The 25,298-nt window shown below is 41.5% G+C and overlaps 1 protein-coding gene across 1 annotated transcript; it reads right to left on the bottom strand.

The window, feature by feature from the left end:
- Positions 1 to 624: 624 nt before the first annotated feature.
- On the bottom strand, positions 625 to 24,303 carry LOC117878537 (furin-like protease 2). Its single transcript, XM_034772803.1, has 9 exons — positions 23,766 to 24,303; positions 13,841 to 14,326; positions 11,944 to 12,079; positions 9,790 to 9,878; positions 8,803 to 8,866; positions 7,508 to 7,596; positions 5,161 to 5,273; positions 4,083 to 4,239; positions 625 to 822 (listed from the first exon to the last, which is right to left on the bottom strand). Exons 1-9 carry the CDS (start codon positions 23,818 to 23,820, stop codon positions 671 to 673), a joined length of 1,341 nt encoding a protein of 446 aa, XP_034628694.1. The 5' UTR covers positions 23,821 to 24,303; the 3' UTR covers positions 625 to 670.
- Between the last annotated feature and the right edge of the window lie 995 nt (positions 24,304 to 25,298).

The following is a 25,298-nucleotide window of genomic DNA, read 5'->3' as shown; positions in this document are numbered from 1 at the left end:
TGTTGGGCTGCTTCCCTGATGCAGCAGCCCTATAACAGTGAGCAGCTTCTGCAGCCAGTTTCATTGGGGTCTAGCAGCAAACACTGGAGAGGTATTTTTCCATAATTGCCCACCACTTTCCCTACAGATATCCTCTCACAGTTATGGGGGAAGGGTGAATCTGGGATCATGCAGCTTTCTCTGCCCCACTCCTGCTTAGGGGAAACAGTCATGTTCTGGGAGTGGAAGAAGAGATTCTGTATGTTCTGAAGAGAAATTATGTTTGTGTTAAGTCCTGCCATGGTAGGAATAGCTAGCATACTGTAAAGAGACCATGTTAAATGATGCTACCACATGCTCACTCATGGTATTGTCTGTTGTTGAAATTGAGAGGACTGCCATGACACACAATTTTCTCCCTTGGCAGTGGGAGTGATAATGTGCAAGGATGCACCTATTCTTTTTCCTGAATTAAGCCAGACAAATCAAATCACTTTCTAAGTTTCATTTTTGTTCACTCATGGCTAAAATTAAATATTTTGGCTACACAAACAAATCCCCATGGATTAATAATGTTTTACATTCTGCCCAGACCCACAGTCCTAAATAAACATCTGTCAAATCACCAGACATGAGAAAAGAAACTGGGAAAATGCTTGTGATTTTTACAACTCTGTACAATCCTAGCCGACTACCAGCCAGCATATACTGGTTCTGTACGCCCAGTCACACCATAAGTTGTGTGTGGTCTCGCTCCTTTTGAAAGTAATGGAGATTTTAAAGTTTTCCTGCCATTTTCTTGCCTTTGTTTCAGAATTATTACAGACACAAGGAGGACTCCACCTGGAAAAATGAAGAATGAAAATTATTTTCAGGAGGGAAGGGAAAAAATGTCAGAGGTTATTTATTCTGAGCTTTATTGATAAAGCAGTCTCATACTCTGACAACCCAAGGCTTTATTTTCATTTAAATTAGTGCAAATTTGTTTTGGGCAGGTATAATTTCACTTCTCAAAACACAACTTTGAAAGTGCAACTCTATGAAAAGTGACTATAAAAATGATCTTATTCAAATCTCCTTTTTGATATGCAGTCTCATTGGCAGACTTTAATGACAAAATTAAGTGGCTGCCTTTCAGTCCCCCTTAACTGTTCTTCTGTGCTAGTAGAAAGAGGGCTGGATTCTATTTAACATGCATCACCAGAAATATTTTTCTCAGTTGATTATACTTGTGCACATCTATTGAAAGACTTGGCTGAGAAATAAGTTTGACCTGCAGAATCCCTATAATCCTATAATGAGGCACAAGGAGGAAAGAACCCAGATTGACTAATTCTAGACTGAGTGTTCAGGATTGTCAGGAAAAAAAAATTACTTCTAAACTGAGCATGCTGGCATGGAAATAATTGACAGATATCAAGCTCTGCAATGCTATTTTTAGTTGCTTTTTGGCCAAACCACACTAGAGAAACTGATCTTAATGGCACGTTTATGCTCCTCCGCTGTGATGCATCAACATGCCCACCCAGGCAGAAAGATGTCCAACTTTTAGATTCTGAGTGAGCAAATGCAAGCTCATAGTAAATGTGTGGATTTACATCAGCTCTGAATTTGTCCTATGAACTTTTATGAAATATTCCCTGGTTCTTGTGAATTTGTTATTTTTCTATTTAGTTCTTACCATTTGAAATACATGATTTAACTGAGTGTTGAATGGTTTTCTTCAAAAGCATTTCTGATGGAAAAGCCCAAGAGTGGTAGGCGGTAACTCCAAACTGGACAGTCTTTTTCACACAAGCCTTTTTTTAATATATTTTCCTGCCAAATACCTATTTTAACTGCTATCTTCATGACAATTTTGGAACATCCAGGGCTCCTGACTGTTGAAATGCAATTTTGACCCCTGGCGGAACCAGCAGGGCAAGGAGCTGAAGGAGGAGAGGATCCAGCCTTCAAATGATTTCCTGTCTTGGCCAGGCAAAAGCCTATCTGATTGGCTGCCTTCACCACATCCCCACCTCCTGGGGAAGAGCAGCCAAACAGGTCTGCTACAGAAAGCAGGCAGAGCTCTCCCTTTTCCTCTTGGAAGCTGAGGGGAGGTTTTGGGGGAGGGGAAGAGGTGGATCTGAGGGGCTGACACTGTTCTCACAAGTCGGGATAAGAAGGGAGCAGGATAAGCTCAGCAAGTCAGGACGGCTCTGCTCCTCTTCCTCCAGTGAAAAATGGGTCATTCTGCTCCCCGCACACATACTTCATGTGCCCACCCCATCCCTGGAACACCATGCCTAAGAAGAGGATAACTGCTGTCCCAGGCCTGGGTGGGGTGTGGAAGAGAAGAACCCTTGGAGGAGCAGAAGTGCACTGAGGGGCAAGAGGCCGGGATGGGGAGGGGAGAGAGAAGGGGGCAGAATTATTTGCTGCGCTTGGGTAGAGATTGGGGCTGGAGGTGGGATACAAAATTAAATAGAATGGGAAGAAGCTGGTTCCACAACATCAGGTAGCCAACAAGAGCTCCTGATATGGGGGCCAAAACAATCTTGTATACTTTGGGAAAGCTGGCAATGTTGTTACTGCCATTTCTTTCAATATGTATCCGTGTGGATCCTACTGTAGATGCACATGTGCTTCATGCATGAGATCGGATATATATATTTTTAATAGCAGTGTCCACGGGCAGTGCAGGATAGGGTGGCTGTGACCCTCCCTGAGTTCCCTCTTATTGCCCCTGGCAGCAAGACAGAACCTGTACATGTCTGAACTGCTAGTTCTTAGCTTTGGCTAAATTTCACCAAACCCTTCATATAAACCTTCAAAACTCTTTTGACTTGGCATCAACAATGACACTTATTCCCTCAAAACTCCCACACGACAGCAGGGAGGAACTCAGGGAAATAATTAAGGAAGGCCAAATTGGCTTTACAGGCAGTAATGGATGCCTCTGACATAGTAGCTAGATCTGTGGCCTTGGCGGTGATGCTGTGTAGAGCATCATGGCTCTAAGCATCAGGCATGCCTAGGAAGGAGTAGGCCATGAACGAAGACTTGCCCTTTGAATGTGTGGAGTTACTCAGTAAGTATACTGAGGCTCAAAAGCCACAAAAAGTTTTGATTTCAATGACGAGGCATCACTGCTGACAATCAGTTTAATTGAAAACTTCCCAACCAGCTCTGTGCTCGATAATCACCTTAGTTTCACAGCTGTCTTTCTATTGGCCATCACCTCAGCACAGAATCAACAAGCTACAAAACCCTTAGAGCAGGACCTCCCTACACATCCTTTCATAGGGACAAGGTGGTTCTGAGACTGCACTCTAACTTCATCCCTAAGGTGGTCTCTGGAGTTTCACCTGATTAGTTGAGTAAAGCACCAATGTTCCTCCTGAAGTCACATTTAACACAAGCTACATTTGAGGGATGTTTGCAGAGCTTTATTCTGTTACCAGGACAGGACTAGACCTTTTTAGTCTGTCTCCTCATCTCAGTGGCTATATCTGGCTTGTTGAACGGCCAAGCCACCTCATCACAGAATTTCTAAATGGATCACACAGCGTGTCTCTACAAACTATCAGGCGTTCAGCTTCTTTCCCTCTGATTATTAGGGCACCCTCCACTAAAGCACAGGCACCATCTTTGGCCTGCTTCAGAAATGTGCCAATATGTAACAGCTGTAATGCAGCAACATGGAACAACCCACTGACTATTGTCAAATGTTGCACCCTTGACTAGGCAAGTGGTGACTAGAGCTCTGACAGCAACCCCTTGTTATTCTTATGTCTTTAAAGCTGCTGTCTCATATTTTTATCATACTGTACTATTGTGCTTTTGGACAATATTTTAGGGATATTAAGAAATCTACTAAAAATAGGCTAGAGAATCCTAGGAGGCACCATAATTAAGGCACAAAAAATTAATTCCTCTGTAAACAAAAATGCAAGGAACAAGCAGTGGCCAAAAGAAGAGAACCCACACAAGAAATGAAGATGTCAGAAAACTAGTCAAGAATAAACCATCAAGGGGACACCTCCACTGTTGATTAAACAAGAAGTTACCCAAGCTGCAGGTGGAATGTATTCCACTTTTACTATAGCATAAATACTACTCACCTGCTGAAGAAACAGCTAGTAATACAATGGTTAGAGGAGCCAGTTCACAAGAGTTTCCTGACTTATAAAGAAATGTTTCCATACAATATTGTGGTTGAGTGCTCCCAGCTGGGCAGAAGGCATTAGAAGGACATGCAATTGGGTTCACATCTGGGCTCTAAGGAAGTGAAAATACAAAATAGGTAGTTTCATCAGACAGGTAAGGCTGTATTATTTGTTAAGCACTGACACTGCTCAGCATGATGCAGGACACTAAATAAGCCAGGAGCAGTGGGGGCTGAAGCTGGGAGCTGCATTGGGAGCCCCCCCCATGTGTCTGTACAAAGCCCCTAGCTACCCCCTCCCTGCACCCTGAGCGGTTTTTAACCTTTTTGAACCGAGTCCCCCCCTTTGAGTTATATTTTTTGGTTGTGTCCCCAGACAGGCTGGGTGACCTCCTGAGTGAGTCGGGGGGTGGAGGTGGCGCTCCCTCCCTGGACCCCCAAATAGAAGTAAAACTACGCCTATACACAAGAGTGCCCCCGCCCGGCCTGGAGCCCTGAGTTACCCCCCACCCCCACTGGGCCCTGGCATTTTTATAGCATGTTGAGGGGGGCCTCAGCAAGAAAAAGGTTGAGAACCCCTGGTGTAGACAAGCCTGAAATTTACAGCAAGTGAAGAGTAGTAATTTCAGGTTGGTTAAATTAGGCTCAAGTCAGTCATGGGTACTCTCAGGATGGCACCATTACTTGTAGGATTTAGAGCAACAAGTCTCTTACACAGCCTTGCCCATATTTCAAGTAACACAATTAATGGGCCACTTTCCAGTCTTTAGTTTTCCTCAAAACTCCCAGTGGAGGATCAGTGGAAGCTTCATGTGTGGAACAAGGATAGGTACATGGCTCTAGAGGTGGCTAATATTTGCAACTACTCTCTAACATGGTTGTGTTTACATTTTTTTAAAAAGCAAAAAAAGCTAAAAGAACCCTACAAAGGAAGTAAATTGAATAAAGATGGTGTTAATTAAAATGTATTCAGCTTGTAATAGATCAGCTACATTTAGTAAGACAGACCACTGCTGCAGCTTAGAAAGACTTACAGGACAGTAATAATTTTCTGGGCATTTGTCACAGCTCTCCTTGCCCCTTTGTACTTGGTATTCTCCTATATTGCAGATCTCACATTTGCTGTCGCTGGGGCCTTTATATGTACCTACAAATCAAAAGAAGCACAAAATGGGGCTTTTGGTATCAGTGCATGGTTGACCTGTGCTTTAAAGGAGTGAGTGAGGAAAACTGCTGAAAACATTTAATGCACAAAGCAAAAATTTGGGCTCTCAAGTAGTCTGTGCTGATGGGCAGAGAAAACTAAAAGAGAACATATGGGCTTGGGGATGAAGGAGGAAGCCTGCATTTCTAAACTTGGCAAATAGAGTTAGTTAGAGTCATGAGTTCAGTAAAAAACAGGGAAATACTATTCTGCATTTTCACATATTTCAAAACCAATGATGAGAACAAGCTGCAATGTTTTACACTGGATCCAAAGTTCAGAATGTTTGTCTATAATTGTGGGTTGAATCCATCTTTCCTATCCAGTAGAAAGATGATAGCTGTTTAAAAATTATTAAATGATTTTTTTCATTTTCTGAACTTCATATGTTCATAAGAACTGTGGGTCTTTAAAATTGTGGGACGCTGTTTGCTGCATTAATGTTTAATGTGTCTTGTATATTTAAAAACACTACTTCACTATCGAACTTCCCGGTGTTTTTTAGCTCTGCTGCAGGGGCTGTAGCATAATGCCATATCACTGACTCATATGTGGCTTGGTGTTTATATAAGACCCTATTGAATAGAGGCTAGAAATCACATTTCCTCATTTCCCCCTTCATGACCTTCCCCTGCACTGCTTGTTTATAGACTTAAGCCAGGTCTGCAATGCGACTACTAGCATAGGGATACCGGCATACTATCCCAGCAAAGCTCTACTAGTGGATGCAGCGCTTAGTGACTGTGCTTTTGCCCGTAAAGCTTAATTCATTCCCCCTGAGCAAAATAAATTATTTAGGCAAAAGCACTGTGTTAGGGGCTTTTTACGGGCACAGGTGTATCAGTCAGGGATTACACCTCATCACATTCTGGACCAACATAGCTCTATGCTGGACTAAATCTGTAGTGTAAGCCAAAGTCTGGCCAACTATAGACTACTCCTGGGGGAATTCTGTGCCACTGCGCATGCACAGAATTCATGTCCCCTGCAGATTTCTTTTTTTGCACAGAATATAGATTCTGTTGGAGAGGTGCTGCAGTTACAACTTTTGCTCACCAAGGGCTGCTGTGATGCCAGAAGAGAGGGCAGCCAGCTAGTGGAGAGGGAGGGGGAAGAGGCTGCATTCCTCACAGTGGGGTCAGGTAAGGAGGCAGAGGAGGGACAGAGCGGGGTTTTTTTTGGGGGGGGAGATCACAGTGGGGGACAGACTGGGGCTCAGGAGCTAGTGGGGTGACAGCACTGAGACAGGAACTGAATGGGAAGGGGGCTGCAGGGCTATAAGGGGTAGGGAGGTTGCAGGGCCATATGAGGATGGGGCAGATGTGCCTGATGGAATGGAAGAGGCTAGGGATCAGCCAGGGTCTGCATGGGGGAGGTTCCCCAACTCCCTAATAATCCCCTCCCACCCACCCCCAAAAAACCACCTATTCCATACTTCTCCCACCCACACCCAACAACCCTCCAGGTTCACTCCCAAGCTCCTTCCCTCTTCCTCAGCTCTTCCATTACCCCAGACTCCCCTAAGCCTTTGCACTGCTTCTGGGAGGTGCAGGAAATACAGTTCTCTATTGTAGTTTAAATGAATTACTCAACGTTCTGTATTAATATGCCTAGTAGGGAATCCATTTGTCAAAAAAACATTTCTTGAACTATTTTATTTTTGGTCTGTATTGTTACAGACATACTTGCTGACAGGTATTTTGAAATAAATTACCAAAATAATTGAAACTAGCATGATTATAATGTGTTGTTTTGACAAATAAAATATGCAGAATTTTGCAGAATTTTTAACTTTTTGACACAGAATCCCCCCAGGAGTAAGTAGAAGTGTTTTTGAGTCTGCTGTAACCAACCTAGGGTACTAGTGAACGAACCCATTGCTAACCACCATTACCAGCCAAAATCCTGATGTATTGGTGCTGAAAACAGTTTCCCTGCCTGCATGGTAACAATAAAAGTTGCAAGAACTCTTCTGCAATAATGATGAAATGGTGTGTTCTGCAAACACTAGCCGGTAAACCCATTTCAGTATTGTTGCTGAGAACAGGTGCCAGCTGCTGGCCAGTTTGCTAGCAGAGATCAGCCTAAAGCTTCTGCAAGTTTTATTCTCTAAATAAAGCTCGTTGTCCTCAGCCAGAAAGAATATCAGCTGCATTTCCCCTCTTTTAATTAATTACCTGGCAGACAAGGTGCACATTCTTCAGATGCTTCTGTAAGGGCCTCTTCTCCAGTGGGGCAAATTGTACACTTGCTGCAGTTGGTAGTACTTTGGAGAGAAGAAGAGAGAGGAAAAGAAATATACAAATATAGCTGACTCTAGCTAAATCATCTGATACAGCATGTAAACTGAGTATGACATTGAGCAAAAGCTGACTAGGTCTAAACTACTTGGATGTTCATGCTGGCTTTATTTCCTCTTCAGTCCTTAAATTAAGAACTGAGGCCTTTGTCTATATTAGGGTTTTAGCCAGCTGTGTGGTTGCATTGGTACAAACTTCTAGTGGAGACGCCCATAGCTGAGGTAAGCTACACCAATGCAAGTCACAACTTACAGTGGTGCAGCACATCTACAGTAGGGATTTGCATTCAAGTGGCTGGCACCCTAATGTAGACAAAGCCTAGGCCTAAAGGCAGACATCAAAAGAAAACACAACAGGGAAAGGGAGAAAGAAAAGGGGAATGGTCTTATGGGATGTGAAATCTTCACAGAATACTAATCAGTTCTGATAACTTCTCAGCATCCAGGCTCATCACGAAATGCCCCAGCTTTCTTAAAACAAAAGACCAGTATTTGCCAGCTCATTATTACTTATTTTCTTTCTCACCCTTCCTTACCCCAGAGGAATTTTTGATAGTGAATTCTCAAGTTCCTCTCCATCCAAAATGACTCTCATGACTTTGTACAGAGGAGTTTATCTGCTGCCCTCTTCACCTCCTTCATTACCAGTGAGTTTAATCCTTAATATAAAACCACATCTTGGACTGCAGTGTGACTGTCAACTGATGGGAGTTTCTAATTCTATTCACTGTTGTTGGCTGCCACACAACAGCGTAGTCTGGGAAGAAGGGGAATCCTGAACTGAAACCTCCCAAGAAGCAGCTAAATATGTTGCCATTGCACCATTAATGGGCCAGCCTCGTGGCACCACTGAAACACATGTATAGGGTCCCCATTCGCTCATCATCACGGACCCACTGAATTTTTAGGATTTTTTACCTTAAGTCAGTGTTCACTACAGTATCAATTTCAGTTAAGGAGAACAGAGTTTTGGAATCTTCAAGAGACTCTCTCTCCAAACAGCCAGGTCCCCCTTATAACATTGCTCAGCAGGGCTGATTCATCGATCAGCCTGAAAACCAAGGATGCCTCCCTTTTTGCCAGTTGAATTGGTCTCTTGAATCACTTGCCAATAGTAAAAGAATCCTACTACCCTTTCCCACACCATTGAAAAGTCATATATGTATTTCGTACTTGCAAAATGATCCATGTGGACAGGGCATGCAGAATGCTGAATTGTTCTGGAAGCTGAAATGCCCTAAGGAAATAGAAAAGAGGTATCTTCCTTGTAATGTCACCAATCACTCAATTATCAAGGTTACAAAGAGTTAAGATAAGTCTCCCAATGACGTGTAAAACCTTGTTGTGTGTTCTCCTGACAGTGATTTTGGGGAGAGGGGTGTTTGAAATTTTTTTTAAGGAGCCCTAAAACCAGGGTACTATCATAATGACCTTGCAATACTAGCATGACATCTAGGAGGCTCAGACACTCCACTTCAATCTAGTGCTATTGCCAAGATTTAAAACTCTGTCAGGAACTGCAAAGTGACACTTTATGCCCCTGTGATGGGTAGACAGGCCCTGCAGAGCTGCTGGTGTTGCGTGGAGGAGCGCTCCATCCCCATTTTACATTGAATAGAGTGAAAGTGAAAAAGGCTATTGACAAAAGTGCAGTTTTGGGTATAGGCTACCAGCAAGTTCTCAAGGATGTGCAGTTGCTGTCCTACCTTCCCATACAAAAGCTATAGGGAGGGATGTTTTGCCTGGACTGAGGAAAGGCAACTGTGCTTCTGACCCAGTCACCTGAAGTAGGAGGAACTTACACTAGTCGGGGTACATGAACACCTGGCCTCCCCCGCTGAAGAAAATCAAGAGGACTTGAAGAGAGAGAGAGACCCTACAGGAAGGTTATCACAGGCTAGTACAAGTGTGAGGGGGAGCATAAGCTATTTTGTTATACACAAGAGCAAGGTGATATGCATAGTTTGATGGCAATTTTTCCATCAAATTAGAAAAATATATTAGAACAGTCAAAAGAAATGGAATCCATAGTTCAGTTTTTTGGTCTGAAAAAACAATCCTGTTACTAAATGCTACTTTTTCTTTTAAGTAATCTGTTACTGTAACCAGTTATAAGAAAAATCTTGCACACTTTGGAGGTGAGTAAGAGTCAAAGCATACCTTTTCCACACGGTGTGCAAGCTGGTGCCCCAGACTCATTGGAATAAGAGCCAGGCTGACAGGGCAGGCATGCAACACTTTTCGTTAAACTAAAAAGAGAGTTGTATTGAGTTAGTTCAGTTTTATGTATTTTTCATGAGGAAAAAGGCTTCAGTCAAATGTAAGCTGCTTAAACAGAAACAGACCTATTTGATTTCTTGTATATTGTGCATCTGTAGGAAATACAGAAATAGTTTAATGAAGGTGAGGCAGTTCAGGGGGAAAAAACCAACTAGAACGAGCCTGAACTTTAAACATTCAGTTAAGAAATGAAGTTTTCGATTGCATTGATACTAGAGATAGTTTATGCATTTCCTGCAGTGTGCTGCAAGCTTTACAGATAGGTATGGGTGGGACAAGATTACAAAGTCCCATCCTCAGGGAAGTTAGGCCAAGATTTTAAAACGGGTGCCTGAAGTCCACACTCAGGCATGCAAGAGGCCGGATTTTCAAAGGTGCAGAATGCCCAGCATCTACCATTGATTTTTATGGGAGCTGCTGGGTGTTCAGCACCTTTGAACATCAGGTCACTTCAACAGAAGCCTCAACAAGGATGTAGAAATCTAACTTGAGGTATCCAGTTTTGAAAATCTTGGCCATGAAGCCTAAATGAGACCTGAACAGGAGCTGGGGATGGTAATGAAATACGTTCTCTCTTTTTTTCAGGAGAAGGGGTGCATACTGGCTAATGCGTTTCTTACAGGCAGATCCAAATCATACCACTTTTCTAAATGAGGAATTTCCTTCTCAGTTTGGTCCCTCTCCTCCATGCCCCCTTAGGTATCTTTTCCCATCCCCTATTACTAATGGTAATTAATGCCACCTTGGAACTTGCACTCTGATCAGATAGATCATGTTACTGATTCTGAGACCCCGTAGAATTCATTGCATACCTGGCTGGGGGAAAGAGGCACTGAATGCGGGTTCACATTGCAGTGGCCTAGCAGCGAGCTCTAGCTGGGATTTGTATTAAAGGTAAAAATTAGGAGGCGTAGATTAAGTGGCAGAAGCATTTGTTCTTGGAACTGTGAGATCCTTATTTAAAGCATCACTAGTCAGATTGAGAAACCTGGTAATCTCTCAAGCTCTAGCTCGGGAGTCCAATTGTGGCCATTGTAATAGTTTAATTGCAAGAATCTAGCTTGGCCTTCGATAAGGGACCACCCACCTGCCTTAAATTAAAGTCACCAAGAGAACAAGCTACTGCAGAGCCTTCCAACATCCATGGGGGTTTCATAAACTGGGATGAAAGAAGAGTTAGCTGCTAAACCACAATCAGCTGAAGCTTTTGGCACCAAGTGACAGGACCTCTTATTAAAGTATGACAATGCATTCTACAGCGCTCAGGCTGCCTGTAAACATTTGTATATGTCTAATGTGTAAATGACCAATACATGCTTCCAAATGAAATATTGGCACACAGTGAGTCACAACTGACCATGCCCATGGGGCAGAGATTTAATTTCTACAGGAGACATAAAATAAAGCAGATGAGCACAGACAAATTACAGCTGCAACCCCGTCAAGACTGCACTATACCACAGGTCCCACTTAGGCTATGAAGTCTGGACAACCTGCGGACTGGCTTCTTGGGCCAACACATGTATTTGTAGGCATTTTGATAGTCACGGTAGCACCTGTCAATCATTAATTAATTAAGCCTCACAGCACCTCATTGAGGCAGTGAAATACTATCCCCTTTTACAGATGGGAAAACTAAGAGGCAGAGACAGAGGTTACAAGACTCCTTTGAATTACCCAGGAGGAAGTTTGTGGAAGAGCTGGAGCAAAAAACCCAGATCTCTTGGTTCCCAGGCTTAGTTTTTGATTAAGTAAAATCTTACATTTTCTACCATTGGGAAACCCCATTAACACTGCTCCTGCAGCCTAACGAGGGGGCAGCAAAAGAAATCCTACATTCCAGGAAATGACTATTAATCATGTTTATTTCAATAGTGCCTGATGGTGAACCAAGAACAAGGACCTATTGGGCTAGGCACTTGTACAAACACAAAGTAGTAGACCCCGTTGCAATGACAGAGAGAGAGGAAGAATACACAATCTGTGCCTAACCAAAAATACAATCCCAATCACAACAGTGGTCTAGAGACTTACTTAGTGTAATATCCTTGTGGGCAAAGCAGACAGGACAGTTGTCCAGCTAGAGGCTGATAGTGACCCACTGGACAGGAGATGCAATCAATAGGTTCTGCGCAGGAGCCCTCTGAGCAGCAGAAACAACCCAATGTCTCTAAAGCAGAATAAACATTTTTTTTTAAATGACATTTGTATCCAAAGATAAAACACCAATTTTTAAAACACAGATCAATATCATGAATGTAGAAATATCTTTGTCTAAGTGGGCCTCAGACAACATTATCAAAATGTTGTCCTCACATAACACTGTAGGATGGAAAAGAAAAAATATTGACTTTTATATTAAAAACCAGATTTTAATAATCCCAGAGTTCTTGAATCTGCTCAGACTGGCACAAGAACAATTGTTAAACAGAGAGTAGGTTATAGTCCAGGGTCTCAAATCGGTTGTCTCCGTTGTGTAATCTTTATAGTTAACAAGGCTGTTTTTAATTTGAGAGACCAGGAGGTTTTTCCTCACCCTCAGTCGAAAAAATAATTTAAGAAAATTACTTTTGATCATTGATTAATGTAAGTTTAACAGGAAATAGAACTGAAGGAGAAAACCCCAAAGCAGAGAATTCTGCCTTAAGGAGAAACAGTCTTTTGAGCATGTGAAACTTACTGTTCCCACATCATAAAAATTCTACCAGTCTTAATTCTACAAAACTAGTTTATTCTACATAGAATAATTATATAGGATTTGCCATGCCAGCTCTTGGGCCATCAAATCCGTCATCCTTCCTCTGGCAGGAGCCAGTGCCTGCTACCTTGCAACAGCACGTGGGACAGGAAAGATTAATACGGACCCAATTGTACGAAGTTGTATACGGTGGTGTTGGCAATTAGTTCTTGATCTCTGCAAGGGTTATCTCATGCCTCGAAGCTGGTTATCCCTCTCTTAGCATGTCCTGATACATGTTTTATTATTGACCCTAACATTATCCAGTCTGGTTTTAAAAATAAAACTGTAGTATTTATTTGACTGACCTCCTGCTATAGTGAATTCCGTAGGTTGACCACATGTGGTATGAAGGAGAATTTCCTTTTGGGTGATTTTTTTCATTGTGGAACATGAGTCCTTATGAAGAGCTGAATACTTTAGGCATTAGCACAGAGCAGGTATTCAGCATTGTGTAGGGATGGAGATGATGGCCCCACTAATAGCTGGTTAGTGGAAACATTTGCCATCTATTTCTGGGCTTTATATTAATCTGAGCTTTTTAATTCATTCTTATTGCCTAAAAAAGTGAGCTTAAGAATGAGAAAGAAAGTACACATTCACCCTCAAAGGTGATCTGCAGTGGGGAAAAGAAAGGGGGGAGCAGGTTGCCCTTTTTTTGCTTCCCTAAAGAATATGAAGGGGGTCTGGAAAGGCTTATTTTTCTTGTTTGATAGTTCTTACTTTAGAAAATCAGAATTGTCAAGTCTCGTTGCTGAGTGGCTTCTTGTGTAACAGAGGTGGACTGGGAGCTCTCTTAGCACTTAATTGAAGGGGTAGGGATACTGAATCTTTAATGGAGGTTTCTTTCCGATTGTTTGAAACAAATAGTTTGAAATTGTTTTTGTTCATATCTACCATACTCAGAATCACTTCCCCTCTCAATTAGCTACGTTTCACCTGCATTGTGTTTTTAGGTTGTAATCCTACCACTTCTTCAATCAACCATGGAGTCCTCCAGGTTAAACAGGGTGGACAAGGCCTGATGTTCTAATGTAAAAAACGAGGAGGGGGGAAAAATCTGAGCCCTTTTTTGTGGCATGATACAGCAATAAAAAAAATAAAATCACACACCCAGTTTTTGTCCCTTTTGCAATCACCTCTGTAGACAAAGTAAGAGAGTTGCAGCGGTGAGGGAAATCTTCCGAATCTTACCATTGCTGGGAAACGTTCCTGGTGAACAAGCTGTACACGCTGTTGTGTTCACTGCACTGCAGTTTGTGGACTCCATGGTGCTTACGAATGGAGTAGCTGATGGAACCCCAGCAGATGCTGTCACGTTTGGCGCAGTAGATAGCATGCTGGTAGGTACTGTGCCACGGGGGGTAGCTGATGTTACCCCGGGCAACTCTGTCACAGCTGATGTTGGTCCTGGAGAAACCTGAACAGTGGTACTATTTGGAATAGTGGACACTGTTGCAGTTCGGGTGGTGGATGAAACCTCAGCAGATACTGTTGTGGCAGATGGCACCGTGGGGTTTGTAGTGGTTGACAGCACTTCAGCTGTTACTGTCACAGCTGTAGTTGATACTGTAGAGACCCCGACAGTGGTTGCATTTGGAGCAGCTGATGAAACATCAGCAGATACCAGTGGTGATCCCGTAGAGACCTGGGCAGTGGTCATTTGTCCAACAACAATACCTAAGAGGGAAAAAGTTATTGTTAGTGGTTCAGTTAGTGTAGTCCACGTGAGGAGACAACTCCATAGAGACTCATTTATCTAGCAGTTAACCCAAATCCATTTGCTTTTTTGATGTTTGGAAACATTTTCTCCATTATGCTCAAGAAGTGATGCAGAGAGAAGCAAACTAGATAAAAGTATATACAACAATTAGTGGTCTAGAGAAGGTAGATCAGGTGCTTCTATTCTCCCCATCTTATAACACAAGGAGACCTTCAATTAAATTAACAAGCGACAAATTCAGAACTGATAACAGAAAATATTTTTCACAAAGTGCATTGGTAGACTGTGGAACTCATTGCCACAGGAAGTTGTTGAGGCCAAGAATATAAAATCAAGAAAGTGATTGGATATTTATATAAATAACAAGAATATCCAGAATTGTAATAACACGCATTGAAGCCCTCATGCTTCAGGACTCATGTCAATCTCTAAATCTCACCCTGATCTCTAATAGTTAATGGGAGGTGAATTATCCTCATCTGCCCACTGTGGGGTTCTTACACCTTCCTCTGAAGCCCCCTGTTGGAGACAGGTACTGAATGGACTTGTCGTCTGGTCCATTCCATTTTATTCCTTATATTGTTCTTATCACCAGGGTATCTGAGTGCCTTTCACTAGTGCATTAAGGGATGTGCCTATGTCATAAACAGATAGTTAAGGGTTAATGCCTCTTTTACCTGTAAAGGGTTAAGAAGTTCACCTAGCCTAGCTGACACCTGACCAGAGGAACCAATGGGGGGATAAGATGGTTCAAAAGGATGGAGGGAAGTTTCCTTTGTTTAGAGTTTAGTTTCAGTTTTGACCAGAGTGGGAAAGCTCCAGAAATCAGCCTCTTATCAAGTAGTGAGTATTAGTGAAGGGAATAAATAGGTTTATGTTTATTTTCTTTGTAACTTGTCTTGGGCATTAGGGAATAATCAAATTGGGTAACTTTCGTGTAACTAAGTTTTTGCCAGGGGAACATCCTCTGTGTTTTGAAGCTGTTGTCTGTGAGATCAGCTGGTATGCTATCTCCCAGAGGGTTTTCTTTTACCTTTCTTTTCTTTAATTAAAAGGCTCCTTTTTAAGAACCCGATTGATTTTTTTCCTTGTTTTAAGATCCAAGGGGGTTGGATCTGGACTCACCAGGAATTGGTGGGGGAAAGGAGAGGGGATGGTTAATTTCTCCTCATTTTAAGATCCAAGGGTTTGGATCGGTGTTCACCAGGAAATTGGTGAAGAAGTCTCTCAAGGCTACCCAGGGAAATGAGTTAGAACTTGGGAGTGGTGGCAGCAAAACCAGATCTAAACTGGTAATTCAGTTTAGGGGTTCACATGCAGGTCCCCACATCTGTACTCTAAAGTCCAGAGTGGGGGTGAAACCTATGACAGCCTAACATCTGTAACTTATATGGTTCATTCTCTCTCATATCCCCTCCCCAGGGGGAGAATTGTGTGTACAGTGTAGTGTTTTGTTTTGGTAGGGTTTTGTTTTGTTTTAATGTCTATGCTGCTTGGTATTTACATTGGAGAAGGCAGGACACCGAAGTGCATTTTGCATTTGGAGTTGAAGGTGGTGAGGTTTGTGACTTCCTGGAGGAGTTCATTCCAGGCTTGGACTGGCCTCCTGAGGAAGTTCTGTCTCCTGCACTGATGAGCTTTACCCTTTTACTAGAAAGTTGCATTGTGCCTAAGGAGTAAAGTTCTCAACCACAGTCTTCATCCTGGTGCTCTAAGTGATATTTTGAGATATCCCAGACCAGGCCATTAAGTGCTCAGAAGATAAGGCCCACACCTTCAGATTTGATTGAATATTCTCAGGGAGGCCGGTTTATAGAGAGTGGAGAACAGGTTTGATGTATTTGAGGTAGCCCATTTTGCTGAGTAGATGAACTGCAGTGTTCTGTACTTGGTTGGAGTCTCCTAAGGGCTGGTGACTTCTTGGCGAGCCATATTGTATTGCTGTAGTCCCGAGGAGGGGTGACAAAGATGATCAGGTCATTGTCTGCCAGGGTGGGACAGAGAGTCCTATCCAACCAGAGATGATAGAAAGCATTACTTATAGATGCTGCAGTGTGAAAGCTTAATGTCAGTGAGGAATCCAGGAGCACTGAACTAATCAGTAGTAAGTATGTGCTTGAACCAAAGGAGATCGCCCATGGCATCAAACTCTTCAAAGTGTTTTTCCCTGCCCACCACTTTAGCAATTCCTATGTTCCTAGAAATGGGATGAGTCTCATACTGGATACTGTGGAAGTATCTGCAGGCAATCCACAGTACCTGGGGCAGAACGAACAGCACCCCCAGCATTATATTTGAATTGCAGGAGCTGTTCATTGGAGGATGATCCATTTTTAAAAATATAATCTACAATTCTGCATGCAAAAAATCTGTTTTTTACTCACTGGGTCACCTTTAGGGCATCATAATTCTGAACTATATCAGCGTCTGTACAATGCTTGGATCAGCATCTCAAAGGTTCTATTCTGTAAGGTTCCTAATGTTTTCGCTTTTGCACTGCGTATCTTTGTGTGTTTGGGAGAGGTGGATTCCTCAAAATCCTACAGGAATGATTGTGATGCAGATTGCTTTGCTGTTACATGTAATAGGTTAAAATATGCTTGCTTGCTAAAAGTGAAATCTACAAGCCTTTGACCTGGGAGTAGCCATTTTGGCCCTCTTACCCATCGCTGAAGGGGAGAAAGACCCATTAAACTAAAAAGCAAAAAGCGTAGCAAGATGATTTAAATTTAGCAACATAATGATTAAGACATTTCAAAAAACAGCAATAGCTGTCACATCAGTGTAGGAGGAGGGAGTGCAATAGATCAGGAAGTTGGCATGGGGCTTTTTTAGGTACTTTTTACAATAACTAACTGCTGCTGCTGACATTGTGTGATTTAAAACACAATTATGAGACTAAAGGATTTCTTTGTTCCCACCTCCTCAACGCCTTAGCCCAAGAATCATCATTGTTACATCAGCGTCTGGAAGCTGGATTGGGCATAGATACAAAATGTCCAAAAACTGCTCACAAGTTATTGTGCTGGTGTTAAGAGAAATTAATTAAAAATAAACAAAATTCTTGTCCTAAATGGCTAGGAATTTAGATTTGAATAAGTGGACAAATCTTGATACTAGATCATATCCAGTACCAAGAAATGTAAATATTGTTGAAGTGTGTAGTACAAAAATAACTTCTTAATTTTCAGAATAAGCCAGTGATTCACACACTATTTTATTTACTGAATTTTCTTCTGCTTCACCTGATGTTTACCCACCTTGTCCTAATCAGCACACATTTAGGAAGCAACAGAGGGTCCTGTGGCACCTTTAAGAGATCTTGCATCTCTGAAAGAAGTGAGGTTCTTACCCACGAAAGCTTATGCTCCCAATACTTCTGTTAGTCTTAAAGGTGCCACAGGACCCTCTGTTGCTTTTTACAGATTCAGACTAACACAGCTACCCCTCTGATACTTGACACATTTAGGAGGCTCCAGCATAAAGGGAGCATGTGGAACTTAAATGTAAGTAGCAGGGGAAAAGACAAGTTTAAACAACATTTAAGAACTGCTGCTGCAATGTTCAGTTTTAAGGAGGTGAATGGATCCGTTTGCATCAGAGGTATAAGCTATGGAAATAACAGGACATGTACACCATGGTCTAGTGGGTATGGCACTGAACTGCGAGGCAGGAGACCAGGATTATACTCTTAGCTCTGCTACTGACCTGCAGCGTGGCACAAGGCAAGCCACTTCACCTCTCTGAGCTTCTTTCCCCCCCCCACCCTTTTTCTGTCTTGCCTATTTAGATGATGATTTTTGTTTTTCAGGGCAGAGACTCTCTCTTACTATGTGTTTGTACAGCATGTGGCACAATGGGACTGCAATCAGCTGGGACTGCTGGGGTTACTGTAATGCAAACACCACCATCCTCATGGACATTTGAGAAATATGACTAAAATACAGAATTTAATTTCTACAACAGAATTACGCAGCTGAACAAATGGGTCCATTGACAGTTAACCTTTAAGAACTCTGGCCTTTTAGTCATATGAAAACTGTCTGTTAAGGAAACTCTTCTGTGCTTTATAGATGTTAGAGTTACACTGACACTAACTTCTTTGTTGATTTGGAATCTGAGATCTACAATTTAAAAATATTTAAGCAGAGGAGTACCCTAACATCTTGACCATTCTCCATGCATGGTCCGTATTGATTGTTGTTGTCTAGTCTATTAAGATTGTAAGCTCTTAATGGCATTTTTTCCTAGGAGCATGTTCAGTGCTTAGCACATTTGGGGTGCTTTGCAATAAAAGCCTTTGTAGCAAATTAGATTGCCGTGTAACCAAGATCATTCAGGCTCTCTCAGTGCTGATCCCTTTTTTCCTATTAAATTTTTAATAAATAGATACATACAGAAATAACAAACTATAGGTAACTTCTCATAATACATACACTTTTTATAATAGATTAATCTTAGCTACATTTGAAACATATAATTATATAAAATATGAATGTAATCATATATATGTATGTATATCAAATGTAATCAAAATATAAATCAATTATTTGTATTACACAATTTACAAACACAATTTGTTTATAAGACTCCAACTGGTTAAAGTAAAATTATTAAAATAAGATAAAGAATAGAAGCAAAATTCAGAGGAGGGGGATAGAGACAGGGAGGGAAGGAAGAGGGTAGAAAGGGGGGGACCATGCATTTGATAGGATCATTCAGATACTTCCAGGAAAGCATCACACATCTCTGAGAATATTTCTTGGGTATTTCTGTTACAGTGTACAGTTCTTTCCATGGTGGCCAAGCTTACAATGTCTGTGGTCCAGTCCTCAATTGTTGGTCTTTTTTTGGATTTCCAGATTTGTGATACTAGGCTTTTAGGGATTATTAGTGCTCTGATGAGCCAAAACTTTTCAGATGTATTCAACTTCCAATTAACACCCATTAGTTTTAAGATTATATGTTTTTCTTGTAACACAATTTTATTTGATAGGAAGAAAAGTAATTCTGCAATTAAGTTCTGCCCAAAACATAAGGGTATAGGAGCATTCCCAGAGCATATGCCATATGGGTTAAGTTAGCACCTGCTGAATCACGGTGCCAACATTTGTCTGGTTTAGTGGCACATGTTTTGAATACTACCCAAGATGTTTTGAATAGTTGGCAAGGGAGCCAATGCATCCTCCATATGATTTTCTGCTGGATTACTCTTAAATGGAGGTCGAAGGAACAGTTTGGAGCACTGGCTAAAATTTGTTTCCATTGGTTAGCAGACAATAATTGGCCTAGTTCTTCCTCCCATTGTTTTTTTTTTTTTTTTTAGGGAATCTGTGTTTAATTCAAATTTGCTAGCCAGGTGTGCATATAGTGTTGCCATAGGTCTTGGCAGCCTGAGTAATATTTGGAGAAGTGAAAGCCGTTCAGGTGGTCGGGGTAGCGCAGGCAATGGGGCCAAATAGATGGGAGACACCATGTGTCAGATGCATATATTGCCACTTCTTAGTCTCCAGCCTGAACCTTTCTTTGAATATTGTAAAAGGGAGGAAGGTGTCATTTTCAGTAAATCACTTTCCTAATACAATCTGGCCAAATGATGGGGTTTTTACAGAATTTTGAGGTATCCCAGATAGAGGCCTTGGTATGTAAAAAGGGCTGATTTTTAAGTGTAGTAGACAGTGGACATCAAGTATATCTGGCTGCTACAATAGTTGGTGATTGTTCTTTAGGGAATCAGTAATAATTCCAGTAGCACATCGGGAAGGGGTAAAGGAGCAACCAATTCTGCTTTCAGAGGGAGCCAATCCAGGCCTCGACAGCATGAGGGATCGAGCCACTGTGCTGCTTGGCTGAGAACTATTGCCTGATGGTGACGTTCAAAGTTGGGAAATCTGAAACCACCTGTTTTGACAGAGAACTGTAATCGCTGTAAGGAGAGTCCGGGTTTGTTACCAGCACCACACAAGAAGGACTGAACATGGTGTCAATTTTGGTAAAATAAAAGTGAGGAATATGGATAAGGAGGGAATTCAGAATAAAAAGGATCCTGGGAAGGGCAATCATTGTGAGAGTTGGTGCCTGCCATCTATTGAAATTGTTTGCCAATGGCATGATTAATGCAGCTAGGTTAACCTTGACTACCTCTCTAATTTCCTTAGGGAACAGGATGCCAAAATATCTGAGGTTTGTCTGTTGCCATCTAAATGTCCCTATAGGAGAGCCCCTTCCAACTAGATCCAAGGAGATTTTCATTGCTTCCGACTTATCCCAATATATGTTGTAGCCAGAGAATTTGCCAGAGTTATCTAATGTTTGTAGGTATTTGGAATGGATTAATCTGGATTTTTAATAAATAGGAGGATGTCATCTGCATAGGGAAGGATATTTGTCTCCTGAGACCCTGATTTGATCCCTTGAATCCCTTGGTGTTCCCTAATTAGTATTGCAAGTGGTTCTAATGCTAGATTGAACAAGGGTGAGGGGACGGGGAGGGAGCATCCCTGATTCCCTGAAATCAATCAAGGAGCGTGTGTGTGAATATTGTGCTATTTGTTAGGATCCAAGAGTTGTGTTTGGAATATAACAGCTTTATCCAGGGTAAGAAACAGACATTGCCAGTTCACTCTGTGAAAAGCTATCTTTGCATCAAGTGAAATGATTGAATGATTGCATGGAGATTTCTAGAGTGTTGAATGCCATAACATTAATCAACTGAGGGGTGTTATCTGAACCATGCTTATTTTATTAAATCCCACCCAATGGGGGTGAACCATATCACTCATTACTTTTTCAAATCTCTTATAAAAATAATTTTACAAATATTGGCTATCAGTATTGATTAAAGAGATGGGTCTATAGCTATTACACTTTTGTGCATCCTTGCCTGGTTTATGTATTACAGCAATTAGTGCTTCCCTCAGAGTAGGAGGTAACATACCTTTCTTGAAGGCATCTTCGTAAATGTATTAGAGCTTAAAGGCCAGAATTGCTTTGAAATGTTGATAGAATTCTATCAGTGGGCCATCAGGGCTGGGGGTCTTGCTAGGACTCATTTCCTCTGTGGCTTGATTATTTCTTCTGATAGCTGCTCTTCTGAGATGTGTGGGATTCAATGCTGATCCTAATCAGAAACAGCAATTCTGCAGTATCTTTAAGGAAGGGCACTTTGGTGTCCATACCTTGACAAAAGACTTAGACATGGAGTCCCTCTCTTCTGACTCAGCCTTCCTTAAAATCTGAAGTCAATTTTCTCCCCATGGGAATACATGCCAATGAGCTGCCCTGGTTCCAATTCCAGTTTTGTTAAATGGGTCTCACAATAAGCTGAGTGGTGCATGTGCATTGGCTCTAGCATACCATTGGGCTCTCCTGGAATAAGTTTTCAGAAGAAACCATTATGATTACCTAGTATGGGGGGAGGGATAGCTCAGTGGTTTGAGCATTGGCCTGCTTAAACCCAGGGTTGTAAGTTCAATCCTTGAGGGGGCCATTGAGGGATCTGGGGCAAAATCAGTACTTGGTCCTGCTAGTGAAGGCAGGGGGCTTGACTCAATGAGCTTCCAGGTCTAGGAGATAGATATCTCCATATATTATTTATTTATTTATTAATTTTATGACCTGCTGCAGAACAGCTCCTGGATTTTTGTCTTGTGATGGAAGTTTGTCTTCAGCCACAGTTACTGAAGTAGATTTAAGTTCCCTGGATTGCACAGGACTGATGGCATTTTTTAAATGAAATCTTTTGTTGAAAATAGCTATTTTATTCAAAAACTGGGGGGGGGGGGAGTTGTGAAAATTTGACAAAACCATTGAAGTTTCTAATTTTTCACAGAAATTGTGCTTTTATACAAGTAGTTTTTATCCAATATTCTAGAAATTGGTGCTGAAATGGTTATTGAAAATTTTAATTACCAAATTTAGTGATTTATTCTGCTTTCTAGATGGAAGAAACTATTTTTTTAAAAAGATCACTTAAAATACAGCTAAAAACCTCCAGAAAGCGTTGAAGATCGGATGAGTCATGCCAGCTAGGCCCCCAACATTGACCAAATAGCCTTTATTTGTCCTGGAAATTCATTGAACTCTTTCAATTACAGAGACAAATTCTTCCTGACTTACAGTATTTGCAACCATTGATATGTAAGGCAGGCAGTCTTTAGTCTACAGTTTGCAAATGAAGCCTGGTGGTCTGTGGAATTTCCTTCCTCTGCCCTCCTCCCATACATTGTCTGCAAATCTGGTGAAAATAATCATTCAATCCAAGTGAAATAAATCAAAACAAACCTACATATCTAGGTGAGTATTTTAGAAAAAACACCTTTAGTAAAACAAAGAATGAAGAGGTGAACAAGTGGCTTCTGAGTGGGAGAGCATCCATATTTGCTTAACTCCCAGCAGAGCAGGGACTGCAAGTCTTGCTCATTTATGTGTTATATCTTTGTCAGACAGAGAAAACCACAAAATTAGTTATTTGAGCAACTTAACGCCCTTGTACGTCGCTTTAAAAATGCAAGCCTGCCCATTTCAATGGAGTAGCAAGATGTATTATTATTTATTTGTATTCCGGTAGTATGTTGGAGCACCCGTCATGCCCCAGAGCCCCCTGGCGCTAGGCAGAACAAAGAACTTACAATCTAAAGGTATAGGCCTCCACCATGCGGACAGACAACACCACTTGGCATAAACATGATACATATTGTAAAGAATACAAAGTTCTTGGAATCCCAACAGTAAAAACACTAAAACTAATATAAAATATTTATTTATAGACTAAACAGAGGGACAAATTCTGCCCTCAGATACCTGAAAGCAACTCTCATTGACCTCTGTGGGAGCTGTGTATCTGAGGGTGACATCTGGTCTGGCCCATAGCATGTCATCTGTTGTAACAGAAAGATAAGTATGTAAAGCCCTCTTGCAGTATGTTCGGTCTCTGTGCTTTGCTTTGCAAAAAGACTCTGATTATTCTGTGTACCTTGGAGCTGCAAGAGTCATTTCTAAGACTTCCTCCTGCTTTTTTGCAATTCTGCAAGCAAAGTACTGCTGAATATTCAGGGTTTAGCTCAACTTTTAAGTCTTTCTTCCAAAATATTAAAAAGTAGTTGAGCAATGTGCTCAGCCATATTTGTTGTTCAGGGCCGTTGTACCAGCTGAGTGTTGCTGTATATATTTATATCCAATTGCAAGACTAAATGCTTTTAATCATGTCTTTGCAGCCTCTTTTCCTTTCCTCTGTTCCCTCACCCTTTTCCCTGCTGTTATACATTGCTTCTGAAACCAGTAACTGTATGAAAATGCAAAGCCCCAGCATTCTCCCAGTGCAACAGTTTAGAATCATAACTAGTATCTTTCTAGACCAGAAAGAACAAATGTCACATTTTAAAAGTAGTTACTCACCTATCAAACAAATGGCACCTAAACTCCAAAGCGGAGACCTGGGACAGGAACCCATTTTCCAAGCGGGTCACGGCTCCTCATCAAGGGAGAGCAGCTGCTAAGCTCCTACAGCAACCCTTTGTCCTTTTTTTAGTTTTTCTTCCCAATTCCATCACCTGACTCTGATCATGTGGTTGAGTCAAACCAAACCCCGACAACAAACTAAGCAGGATTTACTCAGACTGAGAAGGGCCTTTTAAGAAGTGTCTTGTGTTTCAAAAGCACAAGTCCAATCTAAATATTGTGCAGAAGGGTTTCTGTTTGCTCTTAGTACCTGCACTGAAATACAGGTCAGAGAGAAGCTCTCTGAAAGAAGCAAAGAGCCGAATAAGCAGCTGTTGGATCCAGCATACAGAGTTCAGAGGGGCTATGAGGCTGGCTGCTGTCCAACCCCCATGATCTTAACCTCATCGACAAGCAATACATCACTTTTGACATACCCAGGATTTCCCATAACAGGATAAACAAACAGCCCAAAGAAGTTCTCTTTGTAACGGACACTAAGGGTGATGTAACTAAGGTCAGATGATTTCTGTGGCCAACCTCAACAAGTTTACTGGTATGGCAAAAGTTGCCAGAGTTGATACATCTCATATTTGTGAGTAGCACAGATCTTACAGTGAGAGGTTTAATGTAACAAATCCGTGTCCCATTGCTGCCCCATGTCTGATTCAGGCATAGGCTGTAAGATTATTAATTATTATTATTATTGTTGTTGTTGTTTGAGGCTGGTTTCTGCTGTCTCTCTCTTTTCTTTGTTGCCTTATACTCAGTTTTAGTAGTTTGAGGAAGTATCTTATATACTTTCATTTTACATATTTAACTAGAAAATCTCACTGTTTCAACTTTTCTTTTGCCATATTGATTCCAAAATCAATCCTTGGATTTCCAGTGTATTTGTCTCCCAGTTTCTAGTATTGCATGATTGCAAGCACTGATTGTATATTTGGAAAGGGTCTGTCTGTGGTTTGTGTAATTAAACTGTAGTATGGTTAGTGTGAAACTTCAGTGAAGGATCGATCGCAGTTAAGCTTGTGGTTTTGTTTTTTAATCTGTTTTTCCCAGTAGGGAGTCATTTAGAGCTAAATATAGTGTCCGAGCACTGTTTGTTTCTTCCTTTTGTTTAGCACCTCAAAAAAATTCAGGGTTTGGGCTCTGATGCTTGCCCACCTCCAGAGTCTGCATACTGGGCTGCAAGTTTTTATGAGAAAAAGTTCTCAAGAGATTTCTGGTGTTTCCTGCTGAGATCCCCCCCAGAAATTCTTGAGAGCAGTCTCACGTGGTATTTCATCACTTCTGGTCAGGTTAGGTAGAAACCAGAAATTGGAATGTGGGGTAAGGGGGAGAAATACGCTGAACTCTGCCTTTAAAAAAAAATCAGTTTTTTAAAAGTTTTGTTTTATCTGACCTTTGCTTGTGTTCTTATTCCTTCCACTTTTAAAGTGACACCGCTGTTTTTGGCCCCAAAAGTTACACTCACATGTGACAGCTCTG

The sequence above is a fragment of the Trachemys scripta genome, chromosome 5 (genome assembly GCF_013100865.1).
Source record: "Trachemys scripta elegans isolate TJP31775 chromosome 5, CAS_Tse_1.0, whole genome shotgun sequence".
NCBI lineage: Eukaryota > Metazoa > Chordata > Testudines > Emydidae > Trachemys > Trachemys scripta.
The sequence above is the reverse complement of the archived record's forward strand: the minus strand, read 5'-3'. Positions and strand labels throughout refer to the sequence as shown.